The following is a 16,983-nucleotide window of genomic DNA, read 5'->3' as shown; positions in this document are numbered from 1 at the left end:
GGCCCAAACTGTACACTGAGATTATTTTATGGACCAATAAATCCCAAGAATCTAGTGCAACATTATACACTTTGAATGCATGGCCAAGCATGTAAATACCCTTCAAACAGCTTGAAAAAAAACAAATGAATTCCTGATCTCATCCCTGCTGTAAATAGGGGTTAGATTTTATAATATGCCACATATTACAATGAATGGATTACAACCGTATCCTCTTCAAAAAGGCAAAATTACAGACTAGAAAAGTCTCAAATTAAAAAAAAACTGAGTTGACTGTAAACTGGAAGCCATCACATTTGCACCAAAAATTCAGTCAGTTATCAGTATTCAGAATTAACATTTGCCAACAACAGGTAATAACCTTTGACGTGCTATTGTTTACTTTAATATTCGGCACTGCTGACCAATTTTCTGACCAGTTACTAATTAATGGTTAAGTCAGAATTACAAGAGTGCAGAATGTCTCCTTTGCAAACGGAGCGGTTGGTGCATATGTGAACTTCATGACGTACAATGCATACTGCACTAGATAGTTTTTTTTTTGCAATATTCAGCTTTTTCCTTCCTCTTTCAGAGCGGTCGTGATCTTCAAAAACAAATTCAGCAGCAAAAATGGCAGGAGGGAGTGGGTTTTAAAAAAAAGCACATGCACAAGGGGTTCTGATACAATAGTGACCCAGAGTTTTGCACCTGGAAAGGAATACACTGTACTCAGTTCCTCAGAAACCACATAAAAGCACTTGCGTAACTTACAGTCATGGCTGTGGTCTGCGCTGGCACCACCATACGGACACCTGAGGGAAGTGTTGCTACAGTGATGGGTGCTTTCCCCTGAGACAGAGCTTGGCGCTGCATAGCAATGAGGGAAGTGGCTGATGCTGCAGGTGTTGCTGGTAGTCCTGTGGTGCCTCTTATCACTGCCCCGCCTGATGGGGGGAAAATGGAAAGAAGCAAATAGATATAATTTGATTAGACAATATCAGCTGTATTCTAATCTTTTCCTTCACAGTGCTTTCTCAAGTTAAAATGCAGTCAATGACTAGCAGTAAACCCTTTTCTTGAATCAAGAATTCTAGAACATTGGAATACCCCATAGTTATAATGGGGGAAAACTTATCTTCACTGAAAGCCTGATTCACCATCACGTTAAAACAGACCAGCAGCATAAAGCAGCGTCTTCAGAATGTGCAATAGGTCAGCGCAGCCTCCAAAGCCTTGGTCTGAATCCAGACCAGCTATTAACTGGTCATCTTCCCTTTGGCCATTGTTCAAGCGATCAGAAGTCTCAAGAAACTTGCACTTTAAACCCACATTTGTGCCACATCTGTACATCACTAGTTTTACTGGCTATCCACCGATTAAATAAAGATATTTTGAAAACTGCACATTTTGGAAAGGGATCTGCAAAAGCAAACTGTGCCTATGGTCACCTCCCCCCAGGCTTGGCATCATGCTCAGCCCCTATCGAATGCTCTGGGATGCTACCCTGCATGAGGGGTGTTATATAAATACAAGTTGGTGTGGAATCTTGTCTATATGTAGCCATTTGGAAGTTGCCCAAGCCTATGGTAGAACCACTTTCTATTACCCAGTGGAGACATGACTCAGTCCATGTTGCTGCCTCAGTGTTTAAATGAAAATTATACACATTTGTAACATTCACCATAAAGTGTTTCCAAGGATGGTATCCATCACTTGGCAATAATATGCTGGAAGATATTTTATTAAGTGAATTATATGGTTATAATGGTACCATCCATGCCCAACAATCACTATATAGATATCTGGCTGCATCGTTTAAATCCGAGCCCTTTCCATAAAGATTTTCTTTCTTCCCGAGAAAGCAATTGTCTTACCAGGTATTCTTGGCGAAGCCACTGCAGGAATCCTCACTATGGCTGGTGATGTAACTCCCCCAGGAGTCAGAGACGCTGCCTGCGCTGCCAGAGTGGCTGCCGTCTGTGTAACAAAGCGGATTCCCGGCTGGACTGGTGAGGGCGAAGGAGGAGCAGACGCTGCGGGAGCAGGACTGACAGACGGCCTGAAACTCGCAGAAGTGGCCGAGTTGGACAAGGGTGTCATGGCAGCTGTGGCTGTTGGGACGTCATACTTCTGAAGCTGCAGCAAATACACGTCAGCAGTAGGTAGAGATCCCCAACTGACCTCGAGGGAATTGGTGCTTGCTCTAACCAGCTGGACTTTGCCAGGAGCAGGGGGCTTTTCTATTGGGTGGTGGAGGGGAAAAAATGGTCAGCTTTCAAGTAAAACCAATACTCCCTCCCATTCCCCGTCCAGATTAGGCACCCAAAAAAATGCATGCGACATCACAACAGTTAACACTGTTGCTGATAAATTTATGAACCTTTCGAAACAATCAACGCTGTGCAAAGTCCGACAAATATGGCGATTAGCCTGTAATCTTTTCACACAAGTTTGCGTGATCTTTTTGATATGGTTGTTACAATAAAGATTATGCAATGGTTTCACCTACACAAGGCAAAATCGGTTAGGACTTGACCACTATAGAGCTGACAAATATGTAAGTGTTCAAAGCAGCAACAATGATTACTGTTTTAACATGCACTTTACATTTTGGCATGGTATTTCATGAAATTTATAAATACTAATCCAATTCCCTTTCCTAGGTCAGAGTCATACTGGCCTTTATCTTAACAGAAAACTGTAAGTACAATATGCTCAATTGTATCCTCACTGGATTGCACTTGCCTGTTTCGAGATACCACAAGTCCTTACAACAGACTTGATTGTTCCAAGCCTTTCTGTAGCCATCTCGCCCACTCCAAACATAAAGTCGTGTGCTTATAGCAACTGAACAGTGACCTGCTCTGGCACGAGGGATGCTGTCTTCGAATGAATCGGTGCAGATCTGTGTCCAAGTATTAGTTTCTAGTACAGCAGAGCAATACAATGTTAATATACCTCTGCTCCTGCCATAATAAATACATACTTCACACATTCAAAAAGCCTAAGTGGGATAAACATTTCTCATCTGTAGAAGCCCACTCCCCCAAAAACATGCATCAACTTGCAGAGCCACTAGCCCAATGGCTACCCACAGGGAAGGAGTCATTATCATCAATTTTAGCGCATATTAATTGGGGAGAGGGAAATCAACATCTTTTAAATATCAGACTGAACTATTTTATTCTGATTTGATTTAAAAAGAGCTGGACTATAGACAACAAACTTGGATATTTCATTTGAGTAATTAGACAAGGCAGAAAACCTATCACTCAAATCATGTAATGAGAGCTGCAGAAATTGCAAACTCATCACATGCTCATTATCTTACTCCAACATATTTGTTCCCAGACCTCAAGGCTGTGCGCCTCCTCACCTCCCTCAGCCTTCCTTCCTGCTACAGCTGTTTAAAATCCAAGCACAGTGTTATCTAAACACCACTGCTATGTTCATCACCCTCTCTCTCTTCCCCTTTCAATGTTGGTCATGTCCGGCACAAAGGGCATTGGCCCTTCTTATTTAACTTGAGAAAGTGAAAGCTTGGCACCATCCAGCATCACATCCCAAAAGGAGGTCAGATTTCAGCACCACATCTATGATAACCATTCAAGCTCAGTCCGTGGACTGGGAGACCCAACAAGGGAAAGAATTGGAGGAAAAAACAAAGAGGGTGTCTCCTCCCACATACACACGCACTTTGTAAATGAGTCTGGTCAAACTATTTTTTTCCCTTTCTTAGGCTCATCCATTCTAGTCTCAAACTCACTGCTAACCACCCTGGAGCGGCCAATACTTTTCACAAGACCACTCCCACTTCCTCTTGGAGACCATTGGCGGAAAATAAATATCTTGGATTGGTTTCAAGGCAGTATCACACTCTTCCGGTTCCAGATGTCTGTTATTAAACATTTGAGCATTAATCTATGATTTTTAATAAGATTATTAAACCTCCTCTAAAGAGGATTACTCCACTACCCACTACTCCACTAACCAAAAACCGTTTGCATTCTTAACCTCAACCATTCTTTTCCACACCTCACAAAGGTAACAGCACATCTGTAAGAACATCCCTCAAAATGATTAAGAAACGGACTGTACCCTACCCAGATCTAAACAGGCCAGCGTATTCGTGCATTTCCATTCTTTTTCATGCGTGGGAGCTTTGACATCTTCCAGCACCAGGGGGACCCAGCCACCAAAGACGTACATTCTGAAAGGAGGGCACACACTGTGTTACTGGATGCAAATAACTCCGTCAGAATTTGGTAACAGTTTCCAAAGAAATCTGTCTTGCAACAAGAAGAGATTCTCACTTGCTCCCAATCATTGTGGCAGAGTGCAGGCTTCGAGGCAGTGGTGGGATCCCAGCAACATCTGGTTTGCTCCAAGTCAAAGTCTCTGCAAAAAAAATGAAAAAATTGTAGGGGTGAGGATGCAGATGACACCCAACTCTACCTTTCCTCTTCTACTCCCAACTCCACGACCACCGCCTGTCTGTCTGACATCTAGTCCAGATGAGAGACAACTTTCTTCAGCTCAACGTACGCAAAATCGAGGCCCTCCTGATTGGCTCGCGTCAGCGCCTCCGCACCTCAGGCGCTGACAGCATCAGCTGCACTCTCCTCCGCTCAAAGCCAATCAGAAACCTCAGTGTTCTATTCGACCCCGAGCTGTCCTTTCTTCACCACATCTGGCACCGCCTTCCATCACCTCCGGAACATCGCCAGACTACGGCACTACCTCACCCCTCACGCGGCTGAAACACTGGTCCACGCCTTTATCACCTCAAGGCTGGACTATGGGAACTCTCTCCTCGCCGGCCTTCCCGGCACCTCCCTCCACACTGCAGGTCATTCAGAACTCTGCAGCTCGTGTACTGTCCCGCACCAGGCTTCGGGACCACATCACTCCCACCCTCAATCGCCTCCACTGGCTCCCCATCCCCAGAGGATCGAATTTAAGATCCTCATCCTCACCTACAAGGCCATTCACGGCCTTGCTCCCTCCTACCTCTCTGACCTATACAACTGCTATATTCTTAAGCAGGTCACCGTCAGAAACATTTTGACCACCTGCAACTTAAACATCAAAATCTATTTGCTGGAAAAGGGCAGTTACTTTACCGATATCCAGCAACCACAGGTCTCCAAGCCGGCAGCCACTCATTCCACCATAGATGACAAGTTTGGGTTTCTTGACTTTGTTGCAGTGCATGACAGCTGTGTGCGACTCTCTGGGTGGTGGCGGAGTTCCATAGGTCACAGGTATGTCCCATCCTACAACTCCTGATCCTGGCTTCAGCTCCAATATGTAAAGGTCATTTAAATACCTAAAAATAATTCAGATACAATAGCCAAATTAAGTGCAGGTTCATTTCCACCATCCTGGTCTTGAGAGCTAACTAATGTAGAGGACTTTGTGACAAGCACATCTTAAATGCAAAAATATATATACACACAATGTCACACTTCTGAACAGTAACAGGAAATCACATTGTTATAGGCGATAGTTTGGAAACACCTCAGTAGACGGCCTATTCTTCCACCCAACAATTGTCCTTGTAATGTAATCCAACTGAATTTCCCTATTGACTCATTAGAAGCTAGTCGAGCCTCTTCAATCCTAGCCCAGACCACCCACAAAACCTGCCTCTTTCTGTCATCTTCATTTCAAATTCATCCGCTGCTGAGTTTGGTTGTATTTCGGAGTTGGTCAAGTTTAGAAAGGAAATGTAAGCACCTTTTAGGAAAAAAAACAACCGAGAGCATCCATACCTCGGGATATTGTTTTTCGGATCTTCACTGTCGTTGGCTAATCCTCCAAATAAGTAACATTTGTTGTCCACTGCTGAGAAGCTATGTCCGAGACGCGCACAAGGTGGGGGACCATTTTTAGGTGCTCTGGCCTTCAGTTTCTTCCATTCCCATCTGCTGGCCTGAAAACAACAGCATAGGTTTCTAACATCAGTCCTTGTATATTATGCCCACAAAACAGAGTATACTTTAGAGTACATTCTGTGAAGCACTTTAGAGACTCAATGACGTGATAAGGTACTACATGAAATGCAAAGATTTTATATTATCATTATCCACCCACATGCACAGTTCCACAACTTTGACAACATTAGAAATGCAAGGGAAAGATTTAATTGCAGCCTTGTTGTTTCACCGCACAATTCATTATCATGGCTTGTCTATTTACAGTCCACTACACAACAGACTGCAAAAATTTGGACAGGTCTTCGTTAAGCCACAATTTAGGGGGCTCCCTAAATTTCCACAATAGCAACAATTCTGTTTCTAAACAATTGTTTAGAACATGTTGAAAAAAAACTTCTAATGGCACTCTCCCTATTTTCAGCATAATTCACTGACATGTTGGAATAGAGTTTTATAAGTTCATTTAAGTTTTCAAGTAAACATTTATGAATATATTAATTTAGCACAAAATGTAACATTTTGAAGTGTCAATTGAGCCTCTACAATTGAACAACTTTGCATTACATATTAGTCAATAGTTACAGGAACAGTATGAAATCTCTTTTTGACCCTAAAAATAGTCAAGACACTGAATCTTCTACACATCCAATGGACCATCGAGATATAAAAAAAAACATAAAAAGAAGCCATATCTAGTCCTTACTAACCAACACCCCACTTTAGATTAGCTAACTGAACTTTGTTTGAGAACCAAACTTAGAACCTTCTGAGGTCCACGTATCCTTGGGTGGTGCATCCTGTCTGCCTGTTGTGGTGATTGAGTTGATCCTGAATCAATAATTTTAATTCAATAATAATAGTTAATATTTGCATTTTGTATAGAGCCTTACCATGCAGGAGGGATGTCTCAAAGCGCAACACAGGATTTACTGTGAGATGGAGTTACACTGCATTTGTAAGCAAATGTGACAGCACAATCCACACAATTATCCCACAAACAGCTACAAAACAAATGACCATTTTAAAATTATTATTATTGGGGGTGGAGGATTGTTGGCCAAGACACCAGGAGAAACTCCCTTCTTTTTTAAAATAGTGGCACGGGATGCCTAACATCTACCTGAACAGGCAGATGGGACTTCGGTTTAATGTCTCACCCGAATGCACAGGACTATTTTACTGAGAAGGGCATTCTCCTGGTGTCTTAATCATTATTGTTCAATTGACCAAAAGGACTACATTTGATCAAACTCATTGCTGTTTGCAGGACATTCCTAGTATAAATTAGCTGGTGTGTTCGGAAACACAATAATCACCGTACGTCAGAATATCATAGAACATTCAAAATGTAAAGGGCAAATAATACCAATATCAGGTTTAATTGAGAAAAACAAGTGTGGGACCCACCCAATCCATCCCTCATCAGTGGTCAAGCTTTCAACAATTCTGCTTCCACTCTCTAGAATTCGGTCCCAGAGTCCCTCCACCTCCCTTCCCTTTAAAGCTGGGTTTTTCTTTCCTTTTGATGACAGTTTTCTGTCCACCTTCCTCAGCACTCCCAACCACCCAGTCACCTCTGTGAAGCACCTTGAAACACCCTCCCTATGTGAAAGGCGCAATACAAATGTAAAATTGTCATTGTAGTCAATGGCTTCATGTTCTTCAGATGATTCGCCACTTACCTGTAGCTCATACAACTCATTGCTGTACTTTCCATATTCCACCATCCCACCAAAAACCAGCAATCGCGTTCCATCACAAACAAATCCATATGCTGCACATCCAGCTGGAATGTCCCCCCTCACTGCTGGAATGAACCACTGGTTGGTTGCTGAGGGCAAGAGCAAATGACAGTATTAACTTCATTCCAATCATATGAACACTGACCCCACCAAAGAGAAATTTCCTGGAGGTCATATTCTTGTGCCTCGTTAAGGTGAAGGATAGTAGAAAACTGAGCAGTTTTCCACTTAGTGTCATAGCTGAATAATTTAAGAATGATTCAACTGTAACCCAACACCTCCTGAGCACAGTAGTTCACTCAAAATCACTTTTTCTCTGCTGGCAAAGTGGACAATGAGCACCACCACCTGAAGAACACAGATTAGAAAGTAAAGTGTTTAATCTCCCATCTATGATGATTTAGCTGAGGTTTCTTGTTCTTGATCACTATGTGAGTGAGACAGTGAACTTGTGTGAACATTAGGCATGGAGGAATCAGGCTTGGCTAGCTGTTCAGAAAGTTACATGGTGACTGACACACAAGTCTCGGATGAACTATTTCTTTGAGTGCTGTTATTCTAGCAATTAGATATCATCACCACCAGGAAAGGGAACCACCAGGTAAACTGGCCAGAAAACAGACAAACATAATAATCCTTGTATTTGATGTACAGTGAGTGCCCTAATCACACTGTTGATACGTCTTCAAGCGCTTCTCAGGATAGTGACTGAATTTTGTTGGCAAACCCAACAGCCAATTTTGCTCACAGCATTGTCTTACAAACAGCCATGGAGTAAGTGACCAATTTTATTTGGAGGATTGTTTGTTTCTGTTACATTAGTTCAACTTAAGATTTGATTCTACATCTGGTATCTTTTTTAAAAATAAGACTTCAAGGCAAGAGTCCTGGTTCAATAACAAACATTCAATGTCATGGAATACGAGAAACTGCAAAAGCAATGCCACTAAACTTGTGTCATAAAAATGACACTTAAAAGACTGCAAGTAAAACAGGAAATATTAGGGTTTCAATATTAGGCTATAATGATGTTAATTGAATTCAAGCAGCATATCAGTTATATTGTTATGATTATGAAAGCTAAACACGGTTTTGTTATTCCCAAGCTGGTTATTTTCATGTGGTGGAGGTGAAGAGAATGGACCAGGATTATTTTAACTGCACATTGTTCCAGCTCAGCTGTAATTTTAACCGGTTTCCAAGGTAACAGATTGCAGAGAGACAGATGTAACAGCGACTCAGAGAAAGCGCAGACGCTGACAGAGCAGTTGGACTGATGGCAGACTACCTTAACCACAATGAAAATCAACCTTCCTAAATGAGGGAATATTCTTGGATTGTAATCTGACAGTGGCTGCATCCGCAATAGAAATGCTTTATTTCCCACTACTTCTGCTGCAGTATCATTTGAATCTGAAAATTGAGAAAAGGCAAGGAGAGGAGAAAAAGCTCCCATTAGGTTCACCACACTCAGAGCATTTTAAAAAAAAGCTCATGGTAAACAAATAAAGAAGTGGGGAGTGTTTTTCAATGATTTGCTACTGCAGACCAAAAATATTCAGCAAAAAACTAAGAATTATTTGGGCAAGTAACACCCAGATGATAAATGATTCAGCTGCACAGAAATATAAAATTCCTTCCACCCTTGAGATAATCTGATTGGAACTACTTCCTCCACAAGACAACAGCAATACAAACAGCTGTGATCTCAACAACAGCTGACATGACAGTATAAGCGAGTGAATGTGTAAGAAACACTGGATAACGAGTTTTACAATCTTATGTTTACACTATTTACAATGTATTATCTTTACCATCCCCCCCACTATGTGTTTGCAAATATTTAGCAAATTCTTTAGAGATCCTGAAAATAAAACTTCACCTTAGCTGAAGAAATTTGTCACAGAAAGAAGGAAAAGGGTCACTGAGTTCATTCTCAGGATAACTTTGCTCTTGTACCTCTCAACCAAATCTAACACTCCTCTCCTGTTGTCAGTTACTCTATTCCTCCTCCGCACTCCCCCCGAAGTAGAAACTGATCAGAAAACAAAAAAGACAATTCAGAAGAAAGTCACTATGGAAAATTCCTTCCAATTCTCAAAGGCAGTTGAGTGAGCACATTTGTGGGTGGTGGTGGGGGGGGGGGGGTTGGAGGGAGGGAAGGGGTGTGGAAGGGCCTATAGCAACTCAAAGCTTATCTAGTTGACCCTATAACCTGCTTTAACCGCTCTCTTAGCCATATCAGCATAGCAGAGGCCGACTGCCTGCAGCTGTTTTAGCAAATTATTCCACTAGATTTTTACTACACATTACATATCCCCTTCCTTACCCAGCACACAAAAAAAATCTACAAGACAATCAAATACTCTTAAATTGTTGGGACTAAGACACATCTCTGGAATACAACTGGTTAGGGACGAAAGACTTTGCATTAGATTCATAGCCCGGGTTTTCTGCAAGAGATTACCTTCAATGATCAGAGGGAAATTTCACAGAATCATACAATTTTGGCAGGGGTTAAACCACTTCCCTCTACAGATTATGTAACTGGGAAACTAATTGCAAGCAGTCTGTGGAATGAGCTGGAAAGCCAACCCCCCCATTTTGTGCGTCTATAATGAAACGTGCAAGCGACTCTCTCCAATTACATTCTCTCTTTGTTGAGGCAATTCTGGCTCCTGCCACATCTAGTGTAAAGCATTAGCAAACAGACCCCCCCCAAAAAAGGGGCAGTGTGATGGAAAACAGATGTTATAGATATTTGAGCTCACCAATGGCTCAATAAGTAAACATACTACAGTATAATACTAAGCCATGCAGAGCAGGAAGAACTTGGGCCTAATCCTTTATCCAAGCAGAGATGTTTTCGGTTCTATTCCCTTCTGCACAGCTCGGCTGGATAAATGCACAGTACAAACATTTTCTGAAATTAAAACCCAGCACAAATAAAACCATTCTCTCTCCAGTTTTCCTATTTGACTTACTTACACGTTTTAGTGTTTTAGTTTTAGTTAACATGTAAGTAGATACACAGATCTACTTACAAGTTAAATTTCAAGGTACAATATTCACATTCATTCCCAGTACCTTAGAGCCTGGAGAGATCATCCATAGAATTTCTTGGCATTTCAAAATATTGACCAAGATGATCACATTTAAAAACCCAAACATAAAAGAGGTTTGTGAATTTGGAAAATGCAGGAAAACGAGATTTATTCAGGAAGTGGGATCCCGGATTATTAGATAAAGTTAGAAAAACAAAAGCAAGCACAAAGATTGTTATATAGGTAAAAGTAAATTATTTTTGACCGCATTTACCCTAGTTTTGTAAAGCATTGGGAAAATCAATGCGTTTATAAATTTATTCGAAAAGTCATAAATGTAGATATGGTCTAATATATTTATCTATACTAATAAAGACAAAATATCTGTCCACCAAGAATGCGATAACCGATCGACGTAGTTACATGATTTATACCCCATTGGAAAAGTCTTGCAGGTCATGGGCATATTTAGAGGTGGTGGTAGAAGATCATTGATGAACTATGACCTAAACAAGCTCATCACACATGTATGACAGTTTTGATTGAGGTGTACACGCAGTGTTTATGGAATACAATCAACAATAGAAGAGTAAATCAACGTGGCACTGAGACAAGCAGCAGGAATGTGTTGCATTTGATTCTTGAATCTTAGTTAGTATTATAATTGGCTTCAGTAACCCCAGGCTAGAGAGGAGGAGGGAGAAGAGGGAAAAAAAAACCTCAAAACAGTTCTATCTTCTGATGGACATCATACAACACACCAACATGAATTGTGACCGAGTACATGTCAGTTAAGAATAAGATCCCATGATCCAAGAGTATGAACCCTACATCCAGGATCATGGGTGTAGGTCACAGTATCAGAAAGTTGTTTGTTCCAATTTCAATCACACCAGCAAGCTTTCAAAGACAAGAATATTACCTTATACCAACTTCCCAAATAAAATTTACTTCAGGGCTGTTTGTGGGTCGCTGCTGTGTGTCAATTGGCTAGCGACTTCGCCTGCAAAGGACACTTGGGAGATGTCTTCCAAATGCAAGTATTTGCACACAGCAATGTCCCGCAAGCAACCACAAAGTGAATGATGAATTTTATCGTGTGGAGGACAATGGGAATAACTTGTTTCTCTTTTCAAATAGTGCCATGGGATCTGAACAGACAAAGTCATCCTTAGGTTAACATCTCATCGGAAGGACAGCACCTCCAACAATGCAGTATGCTGCCACAGGAATTAAAAGTATCAGCCTAGACTTGAGCTCCAATTCCCAATGTGGGGTCGGCATCTTATAACTGATGCCAATGTGTTACTACCTGAGCTTCGGTTTGCAATTTGTGTTAAAACAATCTCAGAAATGCCTTTGCTTTTCCATATGGACGAGAAGGAACAAACTGGTTATCAAAAAGCAAAATATTATCGGGGTTCAAAGTTCAAAGCAACCCACAAATCATGTTTTTTTTCTTAAAAATCTTGGGACTCACCGCCGCCGAGTGAACAGCAGCGCGTTGAGATTTCAGGTATTTTTATTTATTTAAGTAATAAATATTTGCTCAACAAGTCGATCCTTCCTGATTTAAAAAAAAACTACTTTTGTGGCGGGGAAAGGGAGGGGGGGGGGGGTTGGGAAGAGATATAAACATGACAAATTCATTCGAAAAAAAAGTTTTTTTGGGGGGGGGGGTTGGGGGTGGGGAGGGGAAATAAATGAAAGCGAAACAAAACAATGGCCAAGAAGCATTATTGATTGCAATAATGCATTGCTGTGATGGTGTGTTGCAATATTAAACGTCTCCGGTACAGCGCAGCGCTGTGCGAGCGAGCGACAGCCTCCAGTCCTCCCTCCCCTCCCTCCCTCCCTCTGGCTGCTCACAGGATGAGGGCGTTGGGCTCAGCCCTTCCCCTAACAACCGACAAAGATGGCGCCGCGACTCGGGCGATTTAAAACAAAACAACCCCCTCCCCCCCTCCTCCACCCCACTTCCCCGTCCCGACTTGCGGCAACGCGCAGAAAAGAGCGGTGGTGGCGGCCAGGCAACACCCCCCCACCCCTCCCGCCCCCACCGGGGGTGGGGTGGCCGCCATCTCAATCAATCAGCCCTCGAAACGGCGGCGTCAAACGGCTTTTTTTTTCTCTCCTGGGGGGGGGGAATAAACGCCAGAACAGCAGCGGCGGCAAGTGAGCCGCCGGGCGCCGCCATGTTGGCTTCTCCTATCCTCTCCCGTGACCAGAAGCTTCTCTGTTCGCGGCCGAGTTATTTTATATTATTTTTGTACAATTTTTTTTTTAAGTTCAGCGTTTTGAATCGAAAGGAATTAAGAAATTAAAGCGTTCGGCGGCGAGAGATATATATATATAAAAATTTTTTTAAATTTTTTTTAAAAAACCCGGTCGTTTAAAGTTTTTATTTTATTCACAAAGCAGCAGCAGCAGCAGGGCGGGAAGCAAACGGGCGGGGGGCTGGGGGGGGGTCAGAGCGAGAGTGCGCCGTCCGTCCTCCCGCTCGGCTCTCCCGAATGAAAATAAAAGCGCGTCTATATATATATATATACATATAAATATATGTGTGTATATTAGATATTACAAACGCGATTCCCGGGCCCCCGCGGTTTTTGCACCGGACACGGCGCGTTTCCGACTCTTTTATTATCAGTCGAATAAAATTAAAAAAATACAAAGCTCGGGAATCGGCGGCTTGTGTTGTCCCAATGGCACGCCAAGTATTTGGCGCCAAAGCCGCCCGGGGTTGTCAGGCTGCAGTCAACAGCGGCCGCCATCTTTGGAGATGGCCGGAACCGGGGGGGGGGTGTGGGGGAGGGGAGGGCGGGCGGCGCCGCACAACCGGCGGACACTTTTTTTTTCCCCCCTCCATCTTCCCAAACACACGCGCCGCCGCCAAAAAAAAAAAACCCGGACGGAGAGGAACTGAACTGTCCCTCCTCGCTCGCCTCACTCACACTCTCTCTCTCTCGCACCTGAATTGTAAACGTGCAGCTCGTCCACGATGCCCTCGTTACCGCCTCCGAACACGACCATCAGCTCCTTGATGGAGACGGCGCGGTGTCCGTGGCGAGGCCTCGGGACCGGCCCGCTGCAGTTCGTTACGCGCTTCCATTTCAGTATGGGAGCCGCCATCTTGGCGCCGCTTTCCCACAAACACCTTCGTGTCATCAAGAAGAACGAGACCCGGATGTTGTAAACACAGTGCGGAGCGAGGACCCCTCCCCCCCTCTCACGTCGAGTCAGGCCCTCCTTTTCACCGGCTGCCTCTGCCCCCCCAAAACGCCTGCGGAAATCCGTACACACACACAAAAGAAGAAACGACTCGTCTCCCTGTTCGAGGCTCTCTTTCGTCTCGTCCGTCGAGAGAGAAAAAAAAAAAATTTCCCCGCGTCGTCCGATAATTTTCTACCACGGTTCAGATGAGGTTTTTTTTGGGGGGGGTTTCCCCGTCGTGTTAATGGACGCCGCGAACTTTCTCTTTGGACACCTATGAAAATGAAAAAAAAAGGCGCGGACGGAGAGAAAGCCCCGGGATGTCCGGGGGGGGGGGAGAGGGGGAGAGAGAGAGGGCGCGCACACACACACACACACAGAGAGAGGCCGCCGGAGACCCTGAGCCCTGTCTTCACCCCGTGAGCAGAACATTTTTAATGTAAGAGTCGAAGCTGTCGCTTAAAGCAAACGCATAAAGAAATACGTCGATGAATAAATAAATAAATAAATAAATAAGGTTTCCAGGGAGGGAGGGGGATGGTGATGATGATGATGGTGGTGGTGGTGGTGATGATGATGATGATGGGGGTGGGAGAGGGTTCTCCCATCACTCCAACAAGGAGCAGAGTCCGGCTGAGAATCTCGCCCACAGCGAAGGTCGGAGCTGAGCTGAGAGCTGAGGAAGGAGTTGTGGAGTCCGGCAGCTCAGTGGTTAGAGCGCTCGCCGGGCGGGCGAGGGAGGGCGAGCGAGGGCGGGCGAGCGAGGGCGAGGACCTGGGCTCGATTCCCAGCGAGCCAAAATGTTTGGGCAGGTTTCCCTTACGCCGCACGCTCCTGCTTTGCCCAGCAGTAAGTAGGAACCTGGTTGTCAAGTCGATCGGCGGATCGCTTTTCCGAGGGCAATGAATAAATAACTCCTCTTTTTTAAAAGAGATAATAATGATTCGGTCACTTATATCCACGGTTGCTTGCGGGACAGTGCTGTGCGCAACGTTTGCCCCGAAAATATACGGTCAATTCACTTTACAGTATATTCTGTGAAGCGCTTTGGGACGTCCTCCCGACGTGAAAAGCGCTATATCAAATGCAAGGATTATTATTATTATTATTATTTTGTGAAGTGCTTTTAAACGCGATAAGGTGCTATACCAAATGCAAGGATCGTTAAAGGAATAAACTCCCTTCCTGGGGGTTTTGCCATCACTCAGCGGTGAGCAGAGCCCGGCTGAGAATCTCGCCCAGTGAGGGTTGGAGCCGAGCTGAGAAACGATTGAAAAGTCAATGAACCCACGTGGGGGGACCTTGCAAATTCAATTCACAGGGGCGGGAATTTGTCAGCGAGAAACCGCTCAACAGGCATGTGAGTCAACTCTGGATCCTTCCATCAATAGGGTCTGGGCCAGAGGAAGGAAAGGACCCCCACCCGCTTCAGATAAAATGCTTTGCACTTTATTAATTCAAATTTGCATCTGGGGGGGGGGAAGAGGATTTCTGACGTCTGCCAAGTCTTTTAATTTTTTTCAATGAACAAATAGGCGTAGCGTTTTGAAGTGACTTTTGTTGCTGTGACGCACATTTTAAAGCCTGGGGGAGGGGTCCTCTCTACCGTGGACATGTTTCAGGCAGACATTCGTCTGCCTCCTCTCCCGGCCGTGGGGGTTGGGGGGGCAGTGTGCGCGGGGAGTGTAACAGAATGTAAGAGTTTGTGGGACTTTAAAGCAGGTTGGAGAGAACCAAGGCTTTGGGACCCCAGAGCCTGCATTGGGGGGGGGGGGGGGGGGTGTAACTACTGGTGTTTAACTGGCTGAAACCACATAGCTTGCTTGCTGCTAAATCCTATGTAGCCTCACAAGCGAGAGACCTGTGTTTGTTTCCCGGACAGGGCAAAGTTTTCTTACTCCACACGCCTGTTTACCTAGCAGTAAGTAGGAACCCGGTTATTAGTCAATACCTTTTCCGGGTGTAATAATTCCTTTTTTTAAAAAAAAGTCACTTCAATCCACGGTTGTTTGTGGGTCACTGCTGTATGCAATTGGCTGTTGCGTTTCGCCCACAAAAAAAAGTCTTATCATTTTACTGTACATTCTGTGAAGCGCTTTAAGATGTTTCAAAGATGTGATAAGGTGCTATATCAAATGCAAGGATTATTATTAAGAGCACTGTCTGGTAAGGTTGCCCAGTTAGGACAGCCCTATCAGGAGTTCAGGGCTTTGGCTTGCAGAGTTGACAGGAGCCGAGTGGGAAGCTAAAATGGGACCTGCTCAGATGGTGAGTGAGGCATTTATTGTAATGTTTTTGTGATTTTTTTATACCAAAAAGAATCAATTCACAAACACAATGTCAGTCTGGCTTTCTGCTTGACAAAAGGCAGCAGCTGGTGGGATATAGTTCCATCAAACTCCAAGCTCCATTCCAAATATACAGAATGCTGAACTGCCACAGATGACAACAGTAAATTACTGGGGCATTTGATTGGCAGACAAGCCAGAACATTAATTAGTGTTTCAACACAGAGTTAAACCATAACTGATAGTCTAAAGGTGCAACAGGGTGTATAAGTCTGAGTGACAAGGCAGGATGATGTAAAAAGGGAGACACTAGGGACAATATATCACAAAAACAGTAGTGATACTCTTCACTGAACTGAAGTTATACGAAAATAACATTTCTATCTGATTATCCAAGTACTTGTGTTCATTAAACTATTAAATCTTTTGATTTGAGGTTGAATGGTGTCACCTTGTGGCATAGAGGGTTATTGCAACACATAGAGCAGCATTTAACATATAGAATGGGTTATTAAGATATTTAGGGTTAGATTGGTGTTGAAATTCATCAATGGTTTTTTGCACTTGACAGCAGTCAAGATGGGAACAACACACCTCACCCCACAAATACACTGGTGTAGTGCCCTGCTGTTGAATAGCCCCAGCTGTGCTGAGGGTGTGCTGCATTGTTGGCGGTGCCACTCCTTGAAAGAGACATTAAACTGACGACCTTTTGCCTGTTCAGGAGGACATTAAAGATTTTTTTCCCCAGTGTCCTAGCCAATAATCCACCGAA

At 43.7% G+C, this 16,983-nt stretch overlaps 1 protein-coding gene across 2 annotated transcripts in view; it reads right to left on the bottom strand.

The window, feature by feature from the left end:
• Positions 1-13,871, bottom strand: part of LOC103176800 (host cell factor 1-like) — a 33,036-nt gene extending 19,165 nt beyond the window's left edge. For both annotated transcript variants that reach the window (XM_042339552.1, XM_042339553.1), the window contains exons 1-9: positions 13,680-13,871; positions 7,604-7,752; positions 5,757-5,917; positions 5,106-5,311; positions 4,296-4,380; positions 4,086-4,192; positions 2,728-2,907; positions 1,857-2,222; positions 754-926 (exon numbers count right to left, since the gene is read on the bottom strand). In XM_042339552.1, coding sequence (XP_042195486.1) covers positions 754-926; positions 1,857-2,222; positions 2,728-2,907; positions 4,086-4,192; positions 4,296-4,380; positions 5,106-5,311; positions 5,757-5,917; positions 7,604-7,752; positions 13,680-13,839 — 1,587 coding nt within the window. In that variant the 5' untranslated portion in view covers positions 13,840-13,871. The remainder of the gene's footprint in view (positions 1-753; positions 927-1,856; positions 2,223-2,727; positions 2,908-4,085; positions 4,193-4,295; positions 4,381-5,105; positions 5,312-5,756; positions 5,918-7,603; positions 7,753-13,679) is intronic.
• Between the last annotated feature and the right edge of the window lie 3,112 nt (positions 13,872-16,983).

The sequence above is a fragment of the Callorhinchus milii genome, unplaced genomic scaffold (genome assembly GCF_018977255.1).
Source record: "Callorhinchus milii isolate IMCB2004 unplaced genomic scaffold, IMCB_Cmil_1.0 Scaffold12, whole genome shotgun sequence".
NCBI lineage: Eukaryota > Metazoa > Chordata > Chondrichthyes > Chimaeriformes > Callorhinchidae > Callorhinchus > Callorhinchus milii.
Note: the sequence above shows the minus strand (reverse complement) of the source record. Positions and strands in the feature narration are given on the sequence as shown.